The sequence below is a fragment of the Bos indicus x Bos taurus genome, chromosome 16, assembly GCF_003369695.1.
Source record: "Bos indicus x Bos taurus breed Angus x Brahman F1 hybrid chromosome 16, Bos_hybrid_MaternalHap_v2.0, whole genome shotgun sequence".
Classification (NCBI taxonomy): Eukaryota; Metazoa; Chordata; class Mammalia; order Artiodactyla; family Bovidae; genus Bos; species Bos indicus x Bos taurus.
The window spans coordinates 74,935,637-74,960,423 of NC_040091.1; the positions used below are offsets into that span (position 1 = coordinate 74,935,637).

At 38.1% G+C, this 24,787-nt stretch overlaps 1 protein-coding gene across 1 annotated transcript in view; it reads right to left on the reverse strand.

Moving 5' to 3' along the window:
- Positions 1–1,578: 1,578 nt before the first annotated feature.
- The window catches only part of LOC113906940 (membrane cofactor protein-like), a 54,259-nt gene continuing 31,050 nt past the window's right edge, over positions 1,579–24,787 (reverse strand). Inside the window, exons 5-11 of the mRNA XM_027565760.1 lie at positions 22,612–22,806; positions 15,052–15,234; positions 14,619–14,663; positions 13,470–13,508; positions 12,629–12,667; positions 10,439–10,477; positions 1,579–2,374 (exon numbers count right to left, since the gene is read on the reverse strand). Of these exons, the coding sequence (XP_027421561.1) occupies positions 2,289–2,374; positions 10,439–10,477; positions 12,629–12,667; positions 13,470–13,508; positions 14,619–14,663; positions 15,052–15,234; positions 22,612–22,806 (626 nt within the window). The 3' untranslated portion in view covers positions 1,579–2,288. The remainder of the gene's footprint in view (positions 2,375–10,438; positions 10,478–12,628; positions 12,668–13,469; positions 13,509–14,618; positions 14,664–15,051; positions 15,235–22,611; positions 22,807–24,787) is intronic.

A 24,787-nucleotide genomic window follows, 5' to 3' on the forward strand; every position in this document is an offset into this window, starting at 1 on the left:
TCCTGCTCTTTTTATTCCATAAATATTATGAAGTATTAGCATCTGAAACAGAAGATATGAAGAGGTGGCAAGAATACACAGAATAACTATACAAAAAAAGATGCTAATGACCTGGAAAACCGCAGCGGTGTGATCACTCACCTAGAGCCAGACATCCTGGAGTCAAGTGGGCCTTAGGAAGTATCACTACAAACAAAGCTAGTGGAGGTGATGAAATTCCAGTTAAGCTATTTCAAATCCTACAAGATGCTGTGAAAGTGCTGCACTCACTATGCCAGCAAATTTGGAAAACTCAACAGCGGCCACAAGACTGGAAAAGGTCAGTTTTCATTCCAGTCTCAAAGAAAGGCAATGCCAAAGAATGCTCAAACTACCACACAATTGTCCTCATTTCACATGCTAGCAAAGTAATGCGCACAATCCTTCAAGTCAGGTTTCAACAGTATGTGAACCGAGAACTTCCAGATGTACAAGCTGGATTTAGAGAAAGGCAGAGGAACCAGAGATCAAATTGCCAACATCCATTAGATCATAGAAAAAGTATAGGAAAAATCATCTACTTCTGCTTCACTGACTACTCTCAAGCCTTTGACTGTGCGGATCACAACAAATCATGGAAAATTCTTCAAGAGATGGGAACACCAGACCACCTTACCTGCCTCCTGCAAAATCTGTATGCAGGTCAAGAAGCAATGATTAGAACCAGACATGAAACAATGGACTGGTTCAGAATTGGGAAAGCAGTACGTCAAGGCTGTATCTTGTCACCCTGCTTATGTAACTTACATGCAGAGGACATCATGTGAAATGCCAGGCTGGATGAGGCAGAAGCTGGAATCAAGATTGTGGGGAGAAATATCAATAACCTAAGATATGCAGATGACACCATCCTTATGGCAGAAAGCTAAGGGGAACTAAACAGCCTTTTGATGAAGGTGAAAGAGGAAAGTGAAGAAAGCTGGCTTAAAACTCAATATTCAGAGGATGAAGATCATGGCATCTGTTCCAATCACTTCATGGCAAATAGATGGGGAAACAATGGAAACAGTGACAGGTTTTTTTTTCTTTGGCTCCAGAATTGCTGTGGACAGTGACCGCATCCATGAAGTTAAAGACGCTTGCTCTTTAGAAGTAAAACAATGACAAACGTAGACAGCTTATTAAAAAGCAGAGACATTACTTTGCCTACCAAGGTCCGTCTAGTCAAAGCTATGGTTTTTCCAGTAGTCATGCATGGATGTAAGAGCTGGACAATAAAAAAGGCTGAGTGCCTAAGTTTGATGCCTTCAAACTATGGTGTTGAAGACTCTTGAGAGTCCCTTAGAGAGCAAGGAGTTCCAACCAGTCAATCCCAAAGGAAACCAACACTGATTATACATTGGAAGGACTGATGCTGAAGCTGAAGTTCTGATACTTTGGCCACCTGATGAAAAGAGCCAACTCCTTGGAAAAGACCCTGGAGCTGGGAAAGGTTGAAGGCAGGAAGAGAACGGGACGACAGAGGATGAGACACTTGGATAGCATCACTGACTCAATGGACGTGAGTCTGAGCAAACTCTGGGAGTTGGTGATGGACAGGGAAGCCTGCGTGCTGCAGTCCAGGGGGTTGCAAAAAGTCAAACACGACTGAGTGACTGAACAGCAGCAAGAGTAGCCTTTGAAGACAGCCCTGCAGAGTGGCAGTGGCAGTCTGGCCACAGTTTTCAGAGGGGAAAATGTAACAAGCCTCAACTGCAGTTTATAAAAAGATTAACCTGACTAAACTAGTCTAACGTAAAGAAAAATAATAGCTATTTCTCTTCATTTTCTTATCAAGAAATATTTATATTTCATTTAACTGTCACCACTATAATTCACCAAGCTCTTAAACATATATTGTTTAAGAATTATGTGAGTTATGTGAGAAAAGATATAGTGGGCAACTCCTGCCTGTTGTAGAAAAAGTATTTCACTTGTCCATGAGGCTTGTGTATACAACATAGCAACAGAAAGAAAATCTATCTACAAATCTCCATCACAAAATAACTCTATCAAATGGCAAGCAATACATTTTAATGTACACATGACCATAGCATTTAAGAAAGTTACATCATCCCATTGGAAATCCTAAATTGGGACACATCTTGAAAACTGTGTTATCTACATGTCTACACATAACGCTACTTACGTTGGTCACGGGATTTGCACTATTAAAATAATAATGTATGTCAATAACCACCAATATGTGACACGATGTTTCTTCTCTAATTACAGATCATTGAAATAGTTTCATGTAGAACACTAGGGTTTCACAATGCAAGGTTATTTATAACCAAAATAATACCGAAGTCCTCAAAATATTCAGGCTCTAAGTCAACAGTTGGAGAGACATATGCTGAAAAAAGAAGAAAAAATTGGTATAAGAAAAAAGGTAGAAGAAGAAAATTATAAAGGTTAAAAGATCTATAAATTTAAGGGGTTTGATTTGTTTCTAAATTAAATCCCTAATTTCATTTTCCCCTGCATGAATTATATTAATGCTTCTCTTTAAAGCTAGTGTTATAAAATCATAAATTTATGTTCAATGTCAAAGCATTCTTCTTCCTATCCATCAACATTTCCTAGGATAATATTATGTGGTACAGAAAGCAAATTTATCATTACTATAATGCCAAAATTAGCTATGAATTTAATGTGATTTCACTTAAAATTAAAAGATGTAAGATGGCTTAAATATCATTTAAAAGTTTATCTGCAATAGAATGAAATTCAACACAATAAAGACCATTTATGAAAAACCTGTAGCTAACAACGTACTCAATAGTGCTTTTGTGCTCACTCAGTCGTGTCTGACTCTTTGAGACTCCGCAGACTGTTGCCCGCCAGGCTCCTCTGTTCATGGAATTTCCCAGGAAAGAATACTGGAGTGGGTTGCCATTTCCTATTCCAGGGGATCTTCCCAACCCAGGGATTAAACCTGTGTCTCCTGCATTCTTTACCTGTGAGCCATCTGGGAAGACCCATACTCAGTAGTAAAAGATTGATTTTTTTTCCTTAAGTCACAATACAGGATGCCCACGTTTGCCATTTCTATCAATATAAAATGATATTTTAATCTCTTTTTCTTGCCTAATCAGAGCAATTAGGCAAGAAAAAGCAATAAAAAGCATCCAAACTGGGGAAGAAGAAATAAGATGATCTTGTTCCACATTAAATAATCTTTTAAGTGGAAAACTCTAAAGATTATACATACATACAAATGCACAAATACACACAAACCTATTAGAAAAATTAATTCAACAAAGCTGGAAGCTACAAAATCAACAAATAAAAATCAGTTGCATTTCTATACACTACCAATGGACAATCTAAAAGTGAAAGTGTGAGTCACTTAGTCGTTCCCAACTTTTTGCGACCCCATGGACTACACAGCCCATGGAATTCTCTAGGCCAGAATACTGAAGTGGGTAGCTTTTCCCTTCTCCAGGGTATCTTCCCAACCAAGGGATTGAACCCAGGTCTCCTACATTGCAGGCAGATTCTTTGCCAGCTGAGCTACAACAATCAAAAATAAAATTAAAAAAAAACCCAATAAAGTAGCATCAAGAAGGATAAAATACAAGAGGGATAAAAGTAACCTAAGAGGTGAAAGACTTGCACACTGAACTACAAAGCATTGCTTAAAGAAATTGAAGAAGACATAAAAATATGAACGCAAATCCTGCATTCATGGATTGGAAGACAATATTCTAAACATGTTAATACCATACAAACCAATATACAGATTAAATGCAACCCTTTGACCATACTGAAAATGCGTTTTTCATAAAGAGACAAATTAAACCTGTAATTCATATGGAATCTCAAGGGAGTAGAATAGACAAGAAAATCTCCCGATAAGGAAATGCAAAGTTGAAAAGACTCACTTTTTCTAATTTCAGAATTTACTTAAAAAACTACAATAATCAAAACAAACTGTATAATCACAGAGGAAAAACACACGGACCAATACAACAGAATGCAGAGCCCAGACACAGCAAGATATATTGTACAGCACAAGGAAATATGGCTATTATTTTGGAATAACTTTAAATGGAGTATGAGCTTTAAAAATAAAAAAATCACTATGTTGTACACCTGAAAATAATATAATACTGTAAAATAGCTATATTTCAATTGAAAAAAAAAAAAAAAAAAAAACAGAGACCCCAGAAATAAACTTTCACTTTTACGGTCAAATGACAGCTCACAAGGGTACTAAGGAAATTTGATGGTGAAAGGACAGTCTTTTAAAAATGAATCTTGGGAAACTGGATGTGTGCTAGTTGCTCAGTTGTGTCCGACTCTGCAGTCCCATGGACTACAGCCCACCAGGCTCCTCTGTCCTTGGGATTCTCCAGTCAAGAACACTGGAGTGTGTTGCCATTCCCTTCTCAGGGGATCTTCATGACACAGGGATCGAGCCCAGGTCTCCCGCATTGCAGGCAGATTCTTTACCAGCTGTGCCACCAGGGAAGCCTGATTTCAGTATTGACCACCTGGTGATGTCCATGTGTAGAATCCTTTCTTGTGTTGTTGGAAGAGGGTGTTTGCTATGAGCAGTGTGTTCTCTTGACAAAACTCTGTTAGCCTTTGCCTTGCTTCATTTTGTACTCCAAGGCTAAACTTGCCTTTTACTCTAGGTATCTTTTGGCTTCCTACTTTTGCATTCCAATCAAGGAATTTTTTGCATTCCAATCTGTGTTTTAAAAAAAATTTTTTTTGGTGTTGTTCAGCTTCTTCAGCATTAGTGGTTGGGGCATAGACTTGGATTACCATGATGTTGAATGGTTTGCCTTGGAAACGAACCCGAGATCATCCTGTCATTTTTTATTAAAGAGATTAGATCTGGTATATAGAGTTCTGAAGAGGTATGGAAGGAGGTTCCAAACATTGCACAGGAGGTGGTGACCAAAATCATCCCAAAGCAAAAGAAATGCAAGAAGGCAAAGTCATTGTCTGAGGAGGCTTTACAAATAGTTGAGAAAAGAAGAGAAGCAAAAGACAAAGGAGAAATGGAAAGATACACCCATCTGAATGCAGAGTTTCAGAGAATAGCAAGGAAAGATAAGAAAGTTTTCATAAGTAAACAATGCAAAGAAATAGAGGAAGGCAATAGAATAAAAAGACTCATCACACTGTTTATTTAATTTCTATGCAGAGTACATCATGAGAAATGTCTGGCTGGATGAATCACAAGCTGTAATCAAGATTTCTGGGAGAAATATCAACACCCTCAGATGTGCAGATGATACCACTCTAATGGCAGAAAGTGAAGAGGAACTAAAGAGCCTCTTGATAAGTGTGAAAGAGGAGAGTGGAAAAGCTGGTTTAAAACTCAACATTCAAAAAACTAAGATCAAGGCATCTGGTCTCATCTCTTCATGGCAAATAGATGGGAAAACAGTGGAAGATTTTATTTTCTTGGGCTCCAAAATCAGTGCAGATAGTGCTTGCAGCCATGAAATTAAAAATGCTTGCTCCTTGGAAGGAAAGGTATGACAAACCTAGGCAGTATATTAAAAAGCAGAGATATCACTTTGCCAAAAAGGTCTGTATAGTCAAAACTTTGCCAGTAGTCCTGTATGGATGTGAGAGTTGACCACAAAGAAGGTCATGACGTGAAAGTTGAAGGTGTTAGTCTCCAGCAGGCAGATTCTTTACAGTCTGAGCCAACAGAGAAGCCCCCAAAAGGTTGAGCACCTATGAGTTGATGTTTTTGAATTGTGGTAAGACTCTTGAGCATCCCTTAGATTGCAAGGAGAGCAGACCAGTCAGTCCTAAAGGAAACAAACCCTGAATATTTGCTGGAAGGACTGATGTTGAAGATGAAGGTCCAATACTCTGGCCACCTGATGTGAAGAGCTGACTCATTGGGAAAGACCCTGATGCTGGGAAAGACCGAGGGCAGGAGGAGAAGTGGGCAACAGAGGAGGAGACAGTTGGATAGCACCACCGACTCAACGGACATGAATTTGAGCAAGCTCCAGGAGACGGTGAAGGACTGGGAAGCCTCGCATCCTGCTGTCCATGGGGCTGCAAAGAGTCAGGCACGACTTAGCAACTGAACAACAAATGGATGAAAATGACCTGAAAACTAGCATAAATGATCTTTACAACGAAAGATATAAAGAAAGAACCAATGTGAGACAGGAAAGAGGACCAGAGACATAGTATAAACAGTAACTGTGACTCTGGGGAGCTGACCCACAAACTTGGCGACCATTACAATTGCAGAAGCTCTCCCCACGGAAGGAGGGGTCTGAGTTTCACATGGGATTCCCCAGCCTGGGGGTCCTGCACCGGGACAAGCACCCCTCACCCCAGAATGTTGGCTTTGAAGGCCAGCATGGCATACTTTTGGGAGGTCCAGGGAGTTTTAGGAAATAGAGACTCCACTCTGAAGGGTGCAAATAAAATGTCATATACTCTTGAGACCCAGGGCCAAAGCAGCAACTTGCAAAGATCTCGGCTTAGATCTACTTGCTGATCTTGGAGAGGCATAGGACAGCGAGGACTCACTCTGGGGACCAGAGGCTGGCAGTAGCCACTGTTAGGAACTCATACCACAAAGACTCTGGTGCTGGCAAGCATCATTTTGAAATCCTCACTCTATCTTATTAGCACCAGGACTGTGATATCAACCTTCCCCCCAGGAAGGTGGGCACAATGGTCTCAACACTGCAGACTGAGCAGTTATTGGGATGGTAACACAACACCACCCACAAGCAGGGAAGTGTCATCTTGTATCCTCCGGGACCCATCCTTGCCCTCCAGACGGTCCAGGACCTGACCCAGTACGCTGCAGTCAGACCCTAGTCCCTGGCTTTCCTCAGCAGTGGGCCAGCACGAGTCCTGGAACCCCATGGGCAGCAGCCCCACCAACTGCAGCCTGATACCAGCTCCAGCAACTCTCAGCCCCTCAGCCAGCTTCCCAAAGGTCAGACCCCATCCAGCAGCAGGACAGCAACAGCTCCAGGACACCCTGACACTATAGTCAGCTACGTCAGGATATGACCAGCTCGCCAGGACCCTCCAGGCCACAGCCCTATAGACCAGAAGGCTGACACCTGCTCTGAGGCCAACAGCCTGTTTCCCCAGCTCTACCATCGAGTCAGCCAGTACTAGCCCTGCTACAGTAAAATCATCTATATCCGCCATAAATAGTTAAAAGATGAGCAAAACAAAAATATGATGGGACAAACATTAAACATGATGGGATGGAGTAAAAATTCAGCGTTGTTAGAATTAGTTCGAAATTAAGAGTTTAGCAACTAAAATAACCATATGTTGGATATTTGTAAATCTCACGAGAATCATGAAACAAAACTCTATCATAGATACACCCATAGGAAAGAGTAAGGAACCCAACATAACACTAAATGTAGTCATCAGAGCACAAGTGAAGAGAGGAAAAGAAGAAAGGAACAAAAATGAACCACGAACTTAAGAGCTAAAATTATGAAACTCTTAGAGAACACGGAGGACAGCTTCAGGATGTGGGGTCTGGCAGTGATTTCTCAGATGTGACACCAAAAGCCCAAACACACCGGGTTTCATCAAAACCAAACACTGATGTTTAAAAAGGGACACTGTCATCAGAGAGAGAGCAGTCCACAGAATGGGAGGGAACAACTGCATTATATATCTGATAAGGGACTAACCTTCAACATATATTATGAGCTTTTAAAAATTGAAAAAAGATCCATTTCAAAATTGGGCAAAGGACTTGAACAGACATTTCTCCAGAGAAGATACAGAAAAGACCAACAATATGCACATGAAGAGATAATCAATCACTAAGAATTGTAGAAATGGAAAGAAAACCACAGTGAGATACTGCTTCTCATATACTTGTATGGATTGTATAAAAAAAACAGGAAATAACACGTGCTGGCAAAAAGATGGAGAAATCAGAACTTTTATGCATCACTGGAGGGAACATAAAATAGTCAGCTGCTGTGGAAGACTTTATGGCTGTTCCTCAAAAAAAATAAACATAAGACTACTATATAACCCAGCAATTTATTCCTAGGTACATAACCACCAAATTAAAAATAGGGACTCAGATACTTGAATGCCAATGTTCAGAGCAGCGTTATTCAGAATATCCAACAGGCGGAAACAAACCAAGATTTCAACAAATGAAAGAATTAAGGAAATGTGGTTTATATAATAGAATATTATTAAGTTACAAAAGTAATACAGTTCTGATACATGTTACAAGGTGGATGAACCTTGAAAACATTATGTGAAGTGAAATAAACCAGAAGTGATTCCAACTCTGTGAGGCACCTCGAACAGTGAAACTCATAGACACAGGCAATGCTTAGCAGGGCTAGAGGAAGGAGAAGGGAGTTACTGTTTCATAGGTATAATGTTTCATTTTGAGATGATGAAAAGCATTTGGAGATAGATGGTAGTAATGGCTGCACAAAAATGTGAATATACTTAATGCCACTGAAATGTACAATTAAACTAGTTAAAAATGTCAGCAAAATAAAACAGAAGTTTGTCTAGAAAAATTAACACAGAGAGTAGCCTGAGCATCTGAAAAGGAAATGTACTGCCAGATATTAAACGTATCATTGTGCTGTAATCAAAACATCGATTTGGTGCTGGCGCAGGAATGGGCAGAATTCAAGGGAACAGAAAGACCAGATCACGCATGAATTTAACGTGTGATGAAAACTGGCACTTTCACAGCTGGAAAGGAGACGACTTACTCAACAAATGGTGCGCTTCTCATTGGTGTCGGGACCAGCCTTTCACAGCTGGAAAGGAGACGACTTACTCAACAAATGGTGCGCTTCTCATTGGTGTCGGGACCAGCCCAACAACGAACTGACCTGAGCGAGTGGTGCCGCAGAAGAATACGGAAGAATAAGACTCAGACATAAAGTGGGGATCAGGGGGCTGATGCCCTTCGCAGGCAAAAGCCCAGATCCTAATCCTCGAATGCCTTTTATTTTTAACTTCTACTTCCTTCTGCAGATATGCTCTAGAGATATCTGTTCTTTACAATCTCAGATCCCAGATAAAGATAAACAATGCACAGTCCTCAGTTTCAAACCTTCAGGCCTTTGACGACTTTGTTTAGCTAGTGACGCCCTTTCTCAGCAACTCCCTCAAGGCTCTGGTTACGGGAACAGTCACTATGGTTTTCCATCTCTCACATCAGTACTTCAACATCTTGTTTTCAACATGTCTTTCCACAATGTACTTTTTACTGCTCCCAGCCCTTCATCTGGGGGTGATGAGAAAATCATTTTTATTTTTCAAAGAGGCCCTGTTAATTATAGTACAGGCCTGTGCACAGCATATTCCCTACAACTGGATGAAGGTCGGTGGAATGAGGAGGAGCGCAATCTCATTTCCCAGGGCATAAAGAATGTGAGATGATCAGTGATCTAACGCAACCACACAGTTACATTGTGGAAAATTTATAAAATTTAGCATGGAGAAGATCTGAAACTTTTTTTAAGAGAGACACAACACTCATAGTCATTAGGGAAAACATCAATGCATCCAACTTCCTATTAATGTAAAAATTCTGCACTCATAAATTACCACTGAGATAATAGTTGAGTGAAATATGGTACATGTTAAAATCATCATTTAAAAAGATGGGAATAAATCTAACTACAGCTCCAGTTCAAATGGAAAAAGTGCAAATTTCAGAAAAATATGAACAGCATAATGACATTTTTGGATAAAAAAGAAAAAAATGCTAAAATATGTATAGAAATAAGAATGCTGATGTGTAGAAATAGATTAAAAAGACACCCTAAACTCTAAAGATATTAGCTTAGATAATAGATCAGAGAAAGAGGTGGAGAACTAATCTTTTACTCTGTATGCTTTTGCAACGTTTGCAATTAGCTCAGATGGTAAAGAATCCGCCTGGAATGCAAGAGACCCGGATTTGATCCATGGGTTGGAAAGATCCCCTGGAGAAGGTAATGGCAACCGACTCCAGTACTCTTGCCTGGAGAATTCCACAGACGGATGAGCCTGGTGGGCTACAGTCCATGGGGCTGCACAGAGTGGACACGATGGTGTGACTAACTTTCAACTTTCATTTTTCCTATTAGTATCTACGTATATAATTAAAAGCTGCAGAAAGCAATCTATAGGAAATAGAATAAAATCTTAAAAGAAAACTGACTAGTAAAATAAGGCAAAGAAAAAACCTAGAAGAAAATTCCACTTTATGTTAAAAGAGCTTAAATAATAAATTGACCAAAAAAAGATTTCAGAAACTTCATAGAAAAATGAACAAAGTACCAAAATACACGACAGCAGATAAAAAATTCAGCTTTACTGATAATTTAAAAATGTAAATTAGTATATTACATCATTTTCACTCATCACCTTATTAAATTCTAACCAATGTTAGTAAGATAAAGAGGTACTGAACCTGTATGGCTTGATGTTGCAGTTGTAGCTGGACGAAGACCTGGAAAAATTGATTGGATTTAATTCATTCATTTCATCAATACAAAATTATAGATTTAATTTTGATGTTTCACTCTTTAAGATTATTTCACAAAATGAATGACTTCTTGGAATGAAAAACATACATCCTTTCCAAACTATGCTATTCTACTTCTGGAAAGTTAACCAAAATGTATATTAACATAAGTACATAAGAATGTATACATACAAATGTTTACTATAGCTTTGTATTACATAATGGAAATCTTAGAAATTAAGAAATAATAAATCACAAAGATCATCTATTCAGAATACATACATAATGTTTTAAAAATACCATCCGCATAGTATCATGCTACAGATTTTGTATTGTTTCTTTTTCACCTCATATTTTGCCCACATTTTTTCATACACACATAATCACATAATCACGCGTCCCTGGAAGGGCATAAGATTCCCAGGTGGCACAGTGGTAAAGAACCTATCTGCTAATGAAAGAGACGAAAGAGATGCGGGTGTCCCTGGGTCTGGAAGATGCCCTTGAGAAGGAAATGCCAATCCACTTCGGTATTCTTGCCTGGAAAATTCCATGGAGAGATGAGCCTGGCAGGCTACAGTTAACGGGGTCACAGAGTCAGACGCGACTGAGCACACACACACACAGTCATATCTACTTTATGCCATTACATTTCACTAATGATCCTTTTCATAGTCTTTTTCTAACTGATGATAAAAACTCATGTTCTGATGATAAAAATTCTAACTCATGTCCTCTCATGAGGAATTTTGATTTTTATATTTTAAAAAAGGTCTTTGTAATTTATCTTCTTTATAAACCTGCCCTCACAAGTCTGTCTTCGTTTAAACACTAAACTGGATCAGTGTTTTATAAATGCTTTATGAAATGCTTACAGTCAACTCTTTCAAAAGAGCATATCAATATAGTCACCACAGTGCCTATTCCCATTAGGAACAGGTGATTAAACATTGGTGGGTCAATGAGTAAATATACGCAATCTTTATATATCATCCACCAAAAAAAAAAAATCTCTTTCCCCACAAAACTTCACAGCACTCACCAAGGTACTCAATGAGTCAACTCAGCGAGGGTACCAGGTTTATAGGAATTATAAAATGATGTTCCAGTTACCATGTTAACATGAATAATGCCTCTCACTTCCTCAAAATGTTAGGGCAGAAGGAAAAAAACAAACAAGAGGCAGTAAGTGACATTTGTTTCAAGTCATTAAACAACCGGAAACTGGAACCTATAGAAACGATGTTACTTGTGAGCCAAGCCACACTAGGACCCTGAGTGAGGTCTGCCCAGGCTAATGCTGTTCCTACTGTTCTTGTCTCTTGCTTCTGCTGAAACGAAGAGACGCCAAAGACAGCAGCCCTGAAGTCAGGAAGACAATTCCTTCCACCACATCAAAGTAGTCTCTCAATTCTTAGGCAAGAGTAACTGATCAGTTCCTGTCCCTGCCAGAAAACCTCCATTTCATTTCAATAAATAAGGGCAAATCTTACAAATGTATGTTAGATACTACTTTTGTAATTAAAAGCTATAAAAAGCAATCTATATTCAATAGTATAAAATCTTACAATTTTATACAAGTGATTAGTAAAAATAAGGCAAAGAAAAAAACTAGAAGAAAATTCCACTTCATGTTAAAAGGGTTTTAATGCATATAATGAGTTCTGATAAGTCAACAAGATAATTACTTCTGAAACCACATAGGTAAATGAACAGAGGTGCAAGAATGAGTGAAAGTAGATAAAAATTCAGCTTCATTGATAATTTAAAAAGCAAAATTAGCACAGGATATCATTTTCCCCATCGCCTTATTAAGTTCTAATTATGTAGATAGGCGATGGCACCCCACTCCAGTACTCTTGCCTGGAAAATCCCATGGACAGAGGAGCCTGGTAGACTTTAGTCCATGGCGTCGCTAAGAGTCAGACACGACTGAGCAACTTCACTTTCACTTTTCACCTTCATGCATTGGAAAAGGAAATGGCAACCCACTCCAGTGTTTTTGCCTGGAGAATCCCAGGGATGGGGGAGCCTGGTGGGCTGCTGCCTATGGGGTCGCACAGAGTTGGACATGACTGAAGCGACTTAGCAGCAGCAGCAGCAGCAGCAAGTAGATAAGATAAAGAGGTACTCAACCTGTCGAACTTGGCACTGTAGTTGTATTTGGACGAGGACCTGGAAAAATAAATTTAATTCATCAGTCTCATCAGTACAAAATTATAGAATTGATTTTGGTTTTTCAGTTTTTAAAAAATTATTTCTCAAAATTAAAAATAAATGTATTTTCCCAATTCTGTTATTCTACTTCTGGGAAGTTAACCTAAATATACATTTATATAAGTACATAAAATTGTATGCATAAGAATGTTCACCATATAGCTGTGTATTATGTAGAAGGTAACAAATAATAAATTATAAAAATCCTGTCTTCCTACTCTTTCTCTTGTTCTTGCTTCTGCTGCAACCAAAGAAAAGAAGATAGAGACAGTAGCTCTGAAGTCAGGAAGACAATTCCTTCCACCATATCAGAATAGTCTCTTAAGTCTTAGGAAGAGTAGCTGATCAGTTCCTGTCCCTGCCAGAAAACCTCCATTTCATTTCAATAAATAAGGACAAATCTTACAAATGTATGTTAGATACTATTTTGTAATTAAAAGTTATAAAGCAATCTATATTCAATAGTATAAAATCTTACAATTTTATACAAGTGACTAGTAAAATAAGACAAAAAAACCTAAAAGAAAATTCCACTTCATGTTAAAAGGGCTTTAACTTACAATGAGTTCTGATAAGTTAACAAGAAAATACTTCTGAAACCACACAGAAAAAATGAACAGAGGTCCAAAAATCAGTGAAAGTAGATTAAAAAATTCAGCTTCATTGATAATTAAAAATGCAAAATTAGCACAGGCTATCATTTTTCACCCGTCACCTTATTGAGCTCTAGCTATGTAGACAGGATAAAGAGGTACCGGACCTGTTGAACTTGGCACTGTAGTTGTATTTGGACGAGGACCTGGAAAAATAAATTTAATTCATCAGTCTCATCAGTACAAAATATAGAATTGATTTTGATTTTTCATTTTTTAAAAGATTATTTCTCAAAATGAAAAATAAATGTATTTTCCAAACTGTGTTATTCTACTTCTGGGAAGTTAACCTAAATGTATGTATACAAGTACATAAAACTGTACGCATAAGAATGTTCACTATAGCTTTGCATTATGTAGAAGGTAACAAGTAATAAATCATAAAAATGCTGTCTTCCCACTCTTTCCCTTGTCTCTTGCTTCTGCCGCAACCAAAGAGAAGAGACAGCAGCCCTGAAGTCAGGAAATATCAAAATAGTCGTTCAAGTCTTAGGAAGAGTAGCTGATCAGTGGTCGCTGCCAGGAAGTCTCTATTTCATCTCAGTAAGTAGGGACTTTTCCTGCCCTTCAGTTGTTATAAAACTTATTTTCCGCTGCCACACACACAAAAAAAAGCCAAGTAAAGAGAAAAATAATAATTGCATGGGTTGGCGGATGTTGGGGGTGAGGAGTAGAAACACCAGTCTTGTTCTGAAGACAGCAGAAATTCCTCAGTTAAAATTACACTATTTAAAAAGAACCAAATTCCTTATTGGCAGGAAAATGAAACACATTCCTGGACCCAGATGATACTCTGTACAGGTGTCAACAGGTCACTTTTAAAATGAATAAATGATCAATGTTGATGATACAGAAAACATACATGTTAAAAAAACAGAAGCTGTGAATCTTCCTCTACACTAATACTAATTACAGTGAAACTGGGCATCAGGTGAGCTCCGTTTAAGAGCTTTCTAGACACGAGGTGCTGTGCTAAGTGCTTTAAATGCATCCCATTGTAACTTTGCTATCACACAGTGAGGGAGGCATTCCATCATCACGCGTGTACGTACACAAGTTTATACACATTACCTAAGTTTACACGTCTGGTTTAGTAAGTAATTTTAGACTAAGTACAAAAATGGTTGTGAATGCATTCTCCCTCCTTCTATGACCAAAAATTACAGCGAGTGTAAGTCACCAGACATTTAGAAGATTTTGAAAATTCACAAAGAATTTAAAGGATATTGACACATATGAGCAGGACTTTATGAAACCTGAAGCATGGGTAGTTGAAGGCTCAGTAGGAACAGCAACTGGCACTGGAAAACAAAAATATAAACTCATTGAATTACTTGGAATTTACCACTTTCTGTTCATTTACACACTTATTTATGTAAAAATGCAATTGCTTTAATTTACACTGAAAAATTTTTCCTATCCATTTTACATGTAAAGATGCTGAACAAGAGAAATGTATGCATCTGTGATGTACATACATCACATTTTAAGAGCCTATAAAAGCACAGAAAGATCAAAACAGCAGCTTTCCTTGTGAATTAGTTGGCATGCATGTAACATGGAAATGGTTATAAGACAGATATGAGCACCAAAAGTGTTTCTTTTCTGTTATTCTGTATCACTGAAATTTATTGTCAAAAAAAACAAAAACAAAAAACAAACCCAATAAGGAGAAAGACACCTTCGTACCTTTAGTACACGTTGGTAACTTGGGCTCCCAAACACTGTTTGCATTACAGACAATTGTGCTGCTGCCATGAAGGTAAAAACCCTGGTTACATTTAAATACAACTTGCGCTTTGTAGTAAAATTTTCTTCTAAATCCTGATAATATCATTCCATGTTCAACAACTGGATAGTCACATTTGACCACTGAAAAGTGGAGAAATTCCAAAATTAATGGAAATCTGCTTCACATAGGAGCAAAAATCTAGTGCAAAGTAATAATTACCAGTGGGAAGAAAGAAGCAAGGAATGAAAGGCAGGGTGTTAATTAGAAAAAAAAAAAAAAAAAAGACTTTATTTGTGCATTCAACTTCCAGGGAAACAGATTTAGAGGGATCTAATAATGTTTTTCTACTAGGAACAGACAATCATTATAGTTTATTGACTTCTCTACATTTTTTTTTCCCCCAGTGTTAACAAGTTTTGAAAAGGTCTGACCGTCAGATACAAATTCAGGGTAAGTTCAAAAGTGACTTTTGATATTCTTCAGCTCTAGGATTTTTTTCAGCTCATGCTGAGACTAATTACATACCTTGTTCTTTTAGAAAGATAGTAAAGACTTTTGGAGAAGGTAATAGTTGGGCTCAAATTTAAAAGTTTAAAAGAAGCCAGTTATGAAAAAAATAAAAAAGTTTTCATATGGCAAAAACATACAGGAATTGGGATGCTCAAGAAATACAAAGGCCAATGTAATTAGGACAGCGTTTTCCAAACATTCTGGACTACAGTCAAGAGATCAGGAAACAATTTTTAAGTTGTAAAGCAGTACACAAGCACGCAGACCCAAGATCAGGTTTCAAGTTAATACTTAGCCTCACACCAGTGTGCTCTGCTACTTCCCACTCTACTCTGCTTCTCCAGACTTCCCTGGTGGCTCAGAGGTTAAAGCGGCTGACCGCAATGCAGGAAACCTGGGTTCGATCTCTGGGTTGGGAAGATCCCCTGGAGAAGGAAATGGCAACCCATGCCAGTACTCTTGCCTGGAGAATCCCATGGACAGAGATACAGTCCATGGGGTTGCAAAGAGTCGGACACAACTGAGTGACTTCACTTTCTCTTTCTGCTTCTCCAGAAGTAAATTACAGATCATGACACTCTAGCTTGACTTCAGGATCTACTAATAGGTTTTGCAGAACTTGGAAACAAAGCAAAACCAAAAAGCGCTGGACTGGGCAGTGACTTCAAGAGAATATCTTATGAGATTAAATCTGCAATAGATGCAAGTGAAAAAGTGGAAGTGGTAGTCACTCGGCCTTGTCCGACTCTCTGAGACCCTACAGACTGTAACCCGGCAGGTTCCAATTGACAGGAAATTCTCGCTTGTTTCCAGAGTGGGATGATTATGATAAGGATGCTATGAACATTCTCATGGAGGTTTCCATCTGTACATGTTTGCACTTGACTTGGATTGCTGAGTTATTCCTTGAAGTGTTAGTCCCTCAGTCACGTCCAAGTCTTTGCAACCCTATGAAACATAGTCCACCAGGCACCTCTGTCTACGCGATTCTCCAGGCAAGGATACTGGAGTGAGTTGCCATGCCCTTCTCTAGCGGATCTTCCTGACCCAGGGATTGAACCCTTAAGTGGATGCTTAACTGTATAAAATATTGCTAAATTGTGTTCCAAAATGGTCATACCACTTTGCATTCTTAACAGTACTGTATTGGAGTTTCAAATACATCATATCCATACCAAAATATGGAATTGTTAGTTACTGTTTTTAATTTCAGGCATTCTAATAGGTTTTAGTGGTTTCTCATCATGGTGTTAAATTAAGTTTCTGTTATTACTGATGATATTGAGCAACATTTCATATACTTCACTGGCATTCACATTTCTTCTTGGGTGAAAAAATTCCATTCAAATATGTTCCCCCCTTTTTTTTGTAAATTGGGTTGCTTCTTTCATATTGTGTTTTAAGAGTTCTTTGTTTATCATAGTTTGAAGTCCATTCAGAAATGTCCTTGGCAGACATTTTATCCCAGTCTATGGCTTTTTTTTTCTTTCTCCAATGTGTTTGAGAGCAGCAGTTCTGAGATTTTAAGAAGTCTGGTTTATTTATTTTTCTTTAAAGGATAATGCTTCTAAGGTTTTCAAAGCAATCTTTGGTTACTCATAAATATTTTCTATCTCTTCCCATAAAGTCTTAGAGTTTAGGTCTTACATTTGAATCTATGATCAAATATCTTTTCCAATCACAAATCAACAGCAGAAGAAAACTGGAAAAAAATGCCACATGGAAACCAAAAAACATGTTACTAAACAGTCAGTCATTCACTGAAGAGATCAAAAAAATATAAAAATATTTTTAAGATTAATGAAAATGAAAATGGTGTGTTTCAAATCTGTGCAACACAGGAAAAGCAGTCTAAGAGAGAAGATTATAGCCACACAGGTGTACCTCAGGAACAAGAAAAGTCTCAAGTAAACAACTAAACTTACACCCATAGCAACAAAAGAACAACCATCCCCACAAAATGTGTACAAGGAAGAAAATAATAAAGAACAGAGCGGAAATAAATGAAATTGAGTAAAAAACAATGAAGATAAGAGATGGTTCATTGAAAAGATAAAATTGACAAACATATAGCCACACTCATCAAGAAACAAAAGAAAGGATACAAGTAAATGAAATAAAAAATAGACGTTACAACCAATACCACAAAAATACAAAGGATCATAGCGAATACTATGAACAATTATACATCCAAAGTTGGAAAGCCTAGAATAAATGGATAAATTCTCAGAAACATTCACTCTCCCAATACTAAGTCCAGAAGAAATAGAAAATGTGAGTATGCTGACTACTAGTAATGAAATGGAATCAGTAATCAAATAACTCCCACAAACGGAATAAGGATTATGTGGGTTCACAGGTGAATTGCAATAAACATTTAAAGAACAGTTAATTTCTACTTCGAAAGACAGTGTATAGAAATGAATACAGTGAGCCATAGCCTAGGGGAAAATAGAACAACCGTATGATCCAGCAATTTTACTTCTGGGTATTAATCCAAAGAAAACAAAACACTAATTCAGAAAGATTTGTGCAGCACTTTTTTCATTACAGCATTTTTTTTTTTTTACAATAGCTAGCAAGGTAATGCTCAAAATCCTTCTAGTTAGACTTCAACAGTACGTGAACCAAGAACTTCCAGATGTACAAGCTGGATTTAGAAAAGGAAGAGGAACCAGAGATCAAATTGCCAACATCCGTTGGATCATAGAAAAAGCAAGAGAAGTACAGAAAAACATCTACTTCTGCTTCATCAACTACTCTAGAGCCTTTGACTGTGTAGATCACAACAAACTGTGGAAAATTCTTAAGGAGATGGGAATACCAGATCACCTTACCTGTCTCCTGAGAAACCTGTATGGAGGTCAAGAAGCAACAGAACTGGATAAGAAACAATAAACTGGTTCAAAATTGGGACGGAGAACGTCAAGGCTGTATATTGTTACATTTAATGTATATGCATACTACATAATGTGAAATACTAGGCTGGATGAAGCTCAATATGGAATCAAGATTGCCAGGAGAAATATAAATAACCTCAGATATGCAGATGACACCACCTAATGGCAGAAAGCTAAGAGGAACTAAAGAGCCTCTTGATAAAGGTGAAAGAGGAGAGTGAAAAAGCTGGCTTAAAACTCAACATTCAAAACAAGAAGATCATGGCATCCAGTCCCATCACTTCATGGCAAAAAATAGAAACAGTGACAGACTTTATTTCCTTTGGGCTCCAAAATTACTGTGGACTGTGGTTGCAGCTCTGAAATTAAGACGCTTGCTCCTTAGAAGAAAAGTTATGGCAAACCTAGACAGTGTATTAAAAAGCAGATACATTACCTTGCCAACAAAGGTCCTTCTAGTCAAAGCTATGATTTTTCCAGTAGTCATGTATGGATGTGAGAGTTGGACCATAAAGAAAGCTGAGTGCCAAAGAATTGATGCTTTTGAACTGTGATGCTGGAGAAGACTCTTGAGAGTCCCTTGGACTGCAAGGAGATCCAACCAGTCCATCCTAAAGGAAATCAACTCTGAATATTCATTGGAAAGACTGACACTGAAGCTGAAGCTCCAATACTTTGGCCACCTGATGCGAAGAGCCAACTCACTGAAAAAGACCCTGATGCTGGGAAAGACTGAAGGCAGGAGGAGAATGGGACGACAGAGGGTGAAATGGTTGGATGGCATCATCGACTCAATGGACATGAGTTTGAGCAAGCTCTGGGAGATAGTGAAGGACAGGAAATCCTGGTGTGCTGGAGTTCATGGGGTTGCAAATAGTCGGACACGACGTAGTGACTGAACAACAAGATATGGAAGCCGCCTGAGGGTAGTAATGGATGAAAAAGATGTGGTATGTATACAATGGAATATTACACAGTCATAAAAGGAATGGAATCTTTCCATTCAGGACAGCATGGATGCACCTAGAGGATATTATGCAAAGTAAAATGTCAGTCAGAGAAAGACAAATACCACATGATTTCATTTATATGTGGGATCTACAAAATAAAACAAATGGACTAACAAAACAAAACAGAAATAGGTTCATGGGTACAGAGAACAAGTGATAAACTGAGAGGAGGTGGTTGGGAGGATGCACAAAATAAAAGAAGTGGATTAAAAGGCACAGACTTCCGGTTATCAGATAGATAAGCTATGAGGTTATGACATACACAATAGACACATCATGGTGATCAACTTGCTTTGATCTTGTAAATGTCAAATCGCTGTCTTGTACACAATCTGGTTTTGGCCTCAGAGCAATGCTGTCCTCATGAAACGAGTTGAGGATTCCCTCTTCTTATATTTTCTTAAGGCTTTGTGTAGAACTGCTACCATCTATTCCTTAAATGTTTGGTAGAATTCCCCAGTGAGGACACAGGGTTTATAGTGCTCTTCGGGAGAAGGTTTAAGTTGTCAAATTTATAGGCATACAGTGGTTTGTTTTCTTCCTTATTATTCTTCAAATGTCTGTAGGATATTTTGTGATATTCTCCTTTTCACTATTGTTATTGGTAATTTGTATCTTTTTTCCTGTCAGACTGTCTGTAAGTTTATCTACTTCATCTATTTTCTCTAAGAACCAGGCTGATTTCTTTGATTATCCCTGTTTTGTGTCTCTTCTCAATTTCATGGATTTCTAACTATTATTTCCTTGTGTTTTCTTGCTTTGGGTTTAATTTGTTCTTCTTTTTTAGTTTCTTATGGTAGAACTTAGATGATTGATCTGAGAATTTTCTAACATAAGTATTTCACACTAAAAATATCTTTCTGAACAATACTTTTGCTGTATCCCACCTTTCGATATATTGATCCGTTGTGTTCTAATTTTTATTTGATTCAAAACACTTTCTAGCTGTCCTTTTGACTGCTTCTTTGACTCATAGGTTCCTTAGTAGTGTCTTGCATACTTTTCAAATATTTGGGAATTATACATATAACTTGCTTTTTCTATGATCCAGCGAATGTTGGCAATTTGATCTCTGGTCCCTCTGCCTTTTCTAAAACCAGCTTGAACATCTGGAAGTTTATGGTTCACGTATTGCTGAAGCCTGGCTTGGAGAATTTTGAGCATTACTTTACTAGCATGTGAAATGAGTGCAACTGTGCAGTAGTTTGAGCATTCTTTGGCATTGCCTTTCTTTGGGATTGGAATGAAAACTGACCTTTTCCAGTCCTGTGGCCACTGCTGAGTTTTCCAGATTTGCTGGCATATTGAATGCAGCACTTTCACAGCATCATCTTGCAGGATTTGAAATAGCTCAACTGGAATTCCATCACCTTCACTAGCTTTGTTCATAGTGATGCTTTCTAAGGCACATTTGACTTCACATTCCAGGATGTCTGGCTCTAGGTGAGTGATCACACCGTCGTGACTATCTTGGTCATGAAGATCTTTTTTTGTACAGTTCTTCTGTGTATTCTTGCCACCTCTTCTTAATATCTTCTGCTTCTGTTAGGTCCATACCATTTCTGTCCTTTATTGTGCCTATCCTTGCATGAAATGTTCCCTTGGTATCTCTAATTTTCTTGAAGTGATCTCTAGTCTTTCCTATTCTGTTGTTTTCCTCTATTTCTTTGCATTGATTGCTGAGGAAGGCTTTCTTATCTCTTCTTGGTATTCTTTGGAACTCTGCATTCAGATGGGAATATCTTTCCTTTTCTCCTTTGCTTTTTGCTTCTTTTCTTTCCTCAGCTATTTGTAAGGCCTCCCCAGACAGCCATTTTGCTTTTTTGCATTTCTTTTCCATGGGGATGGTCTTGATCCCTGTTTCCTGTACAATGTCAGGAACCTCCGTCCATAGTTCATCAGGTACTTTGTCTATCAGATCTAGTCCCTTAAATCTATTTCTCACTTCCAACATTCAGAAAACTAAGATCATGACATCTGGTCCCATCACTTCATGGGAAATAGATGGGGAAACAGTGGAAACAGTGTCAGATTATTTTTTGGGGCTCCAAAATCACTGCAGATGGTGACTGCAGCCATGAAATTAAAAGACGCTTACTCCTTGGAAGGAAAGTTATGACCAACCTAGATAACACATTTCAAAGCAGAGACATTACTTTGCCAACAAAGGTCCATCTAGTCAAGGCTACGGTTTTTCCAGTAGTCATGTATGGATGTGAGAGTTGGACTGTGAAGAAAGCTGAGCACCAAAGAATTGATGCTTTTGAACTGTGGTGTTGGAGAAGACTCTTGAGAGTCCCTTGGACTGCAAGGAGATCCAAGCAGTCCATCCTAAAGGAGATCAGTCCTGGGTGTTCATTGGAAGGACTGATGCTAAAGCTGAAACTCCAATACTTTGGCTATCTCATGGGAAGAGTTGACTCATTGGAAAAGACCCTGATGCTGGGAGGGATTGGGGGCAGGCAGAGAAGGGGACGACAGAGGATGGTTGGATGGCATCACCGAATCGATGGACATGAGTTTGAGTAGAATCCAGGAGTTGGTGATGGACAGGGAGGCCTGGTGTGTTGCGATTCATGGGGTCACAAAGAGTTAGTTGGACATGACTGAGCGACTGAACTGAACTGAATATTCCATTACACACATACACTATACCACACCACATCACACCACATCTTCTTTATCTATTCATATAGTGATGGATACTTAGTGGGTTAGTCTTTTAATATTCCTGTAGCCAGAACTCTCAGAGATCTTGTAATACAAGATAAAATTTTCTTATTTCTTAAGCCAGGGTGTGTTGAGTTTTCTGATGCTTTCAAACAAACAAAAAACCAAAAAGTTCTAGCTCATGCATATACACAGTAGCTCATGATGTATAAATTGGAATGCCAAGGACATGTGGAGTGACTGGTGGGGAACTCTGCAACTAGAATTATCTTTTAATTTGATTTGACCAATATTAAATTAAATTAGAAGTCAATTTAGCAAGAGGAGTAACTTTATGACTGTTTTGTTTACTTGTAGGTAAAACTATTTATGAAGTGCTTCCATGATCTTTGCAGACTCAGGAGGAAATAAATGGAAATATTATTACCTTTACACTCCGGAGGATCACTGCTCCATCTGTCATAATCAACACAAATAAGCGTACTCTCTCCAACAAGAGAATATTCATCTGGTCCATTTGAAGGATCACACATATAAATTACTATCTCATTATACTGATATTCATCCTTGTAAACGGTAAATCTTCCATTTTTTATATTTCCAGGTGTGGAACACAAAATCTCTTTAAAGGGGGGAAAAGGACATGAAGCAAAGATAAAATAGACAGCATTAGCAAAGTCCTGAACTTCCTTCAAATAATTCATAACATATGATTAATATAAGCTAGCTGTGAATCCAATATCCAATTAGAAGAAAGTCTCTATGTCAAAATGTACTATTTCAAATTCAAACGATTAATTTAGAAATTAACTTTTAGAATGAAGCTTATTCCTGAAATATGACATACATATATTTATCTGCAAGGCCATTCTAAGTTTTGTTTTCACCATCATAAAAGAGGCTGACAATTTAATGCAAAAATGTACTTGTGATTAAAAATAAAACTCTGTGCTAAGAAAATCCTTTATGATTTATAAATATCTCCACTAACAAATTGATTGTTAACATTAATACTATTACTATAATTAAGACTATTACTGTCGTTTTTCAGTTTCATCTCTTTGAGAGTATGGTTAAATTTTTCAGAGGTTACTGTGTGATTGCACACTGTGTGATTTTGCAATAGGCTGAATCCAGATGTCTTCCTTTAAGCCAGATATTAAAGTAATTTGCAGACTCCCTTGGTGTACAGAGGATAGGAATCCATGTGTCAGTGCAGAGGACATAGGTTTGATCCCTGGTCTGAGAAGACTCCACATGCTGTGGGAAGCTAAAGCTTGTGGGCCACAGCCATGGAAGCCGGAGGGTTCCAGGGCCTGCAACCCGCAGCTAACGAGCCCTGCGCTGCAGCCACTGAAGCCCTGCATCCAGAGCTTGTGCTCCACACCGCAGGGAGAGGCCTGCGCACCGAAACGAAGATCAGCCTCACACGGAAACATGCAAAACCACCGGTCACTACAGAAATTCAAATCAAAACGACAATGAGATACCACCTCACGCTGGTCAGAATGGCTATCACCAAAAAATCCACAAACAACAAATGCTGGAGAGGGTGTGGAGAGACGGAAACCCTCCTGCACTGTTGGTAGGAATGTAAATTGGTACAGCCACTATGGAGAACGGTATGGAGGCTCCTTAAAAAACTAAAAATAGAGCTACCGTATGACCCTGCAATCCCACTATTGGGCATATACCTAGAGAAAAACATGGCTCGAAAAGATACATGCCCCTCAGTGTCCATTGCAGCACTGTCTACAGTGGCCAAGACATGGAGACAACCCAAATGTTTATCGACATAGGAACGGATGAAGGAGAGGTGGTGTGTATATATATACAGCCAATGAATTAGGCCATTCACAGCAAAATACAGACGGACCTAGAGAATGTGATCTTGAGTGAAATAAGTCAGACAGAGAAGGAGAAACGTCATATGACATCCCTTGTATGTGAAAACTAGAAAGAAATCATACAAATGAACTTACTTAGAAAACAGAAAGAGACTCACAGACTTAGAAAACGAACTCATGGTTGCCGAGGGGAAGGGATAGTTGAGGACTTTGAAAAGCTCATGTACACACTGCTATATTTAAAATGGATAACCAACAAAAACCTACTGTATAGCACATGGAACTCTGCTCAATGTTATGTGCCAACCTGGATGGGAGGGGGCTTTGGGGAAGAATAGATACATGTGTATGTACAGCTGATTCCTTCACTGTTCACTGAAACTATCACAAAATTATTAATCAATTATACTCCAATACAAAATGACTTTTGTGTAAAAATAAATTAATTAATTAAATAAAATAAAAAAGAGTAGCCTCTTGCTCACAGTAACTAGAGAACACCTGTGCATAGTAACAAAGACCCAGCATAACCAAAAATAAATTAACTTAAAAAAGTTAAAAAGTGTGCGTGGAATCTAGAAAAAAATTAAATAATATGGAAAAAGGTAAAACAGTACCACAATTCTATTTGGTTTAAAATCTTTTGATTTTTCATAAAAATTTGTTGCATATATTTACATGTATTAAGATTACTCTCCTTAAAAATGAATTAATAATTATTTAAATTTTTTTCAGCTTTAATTAATTCCAGTATAA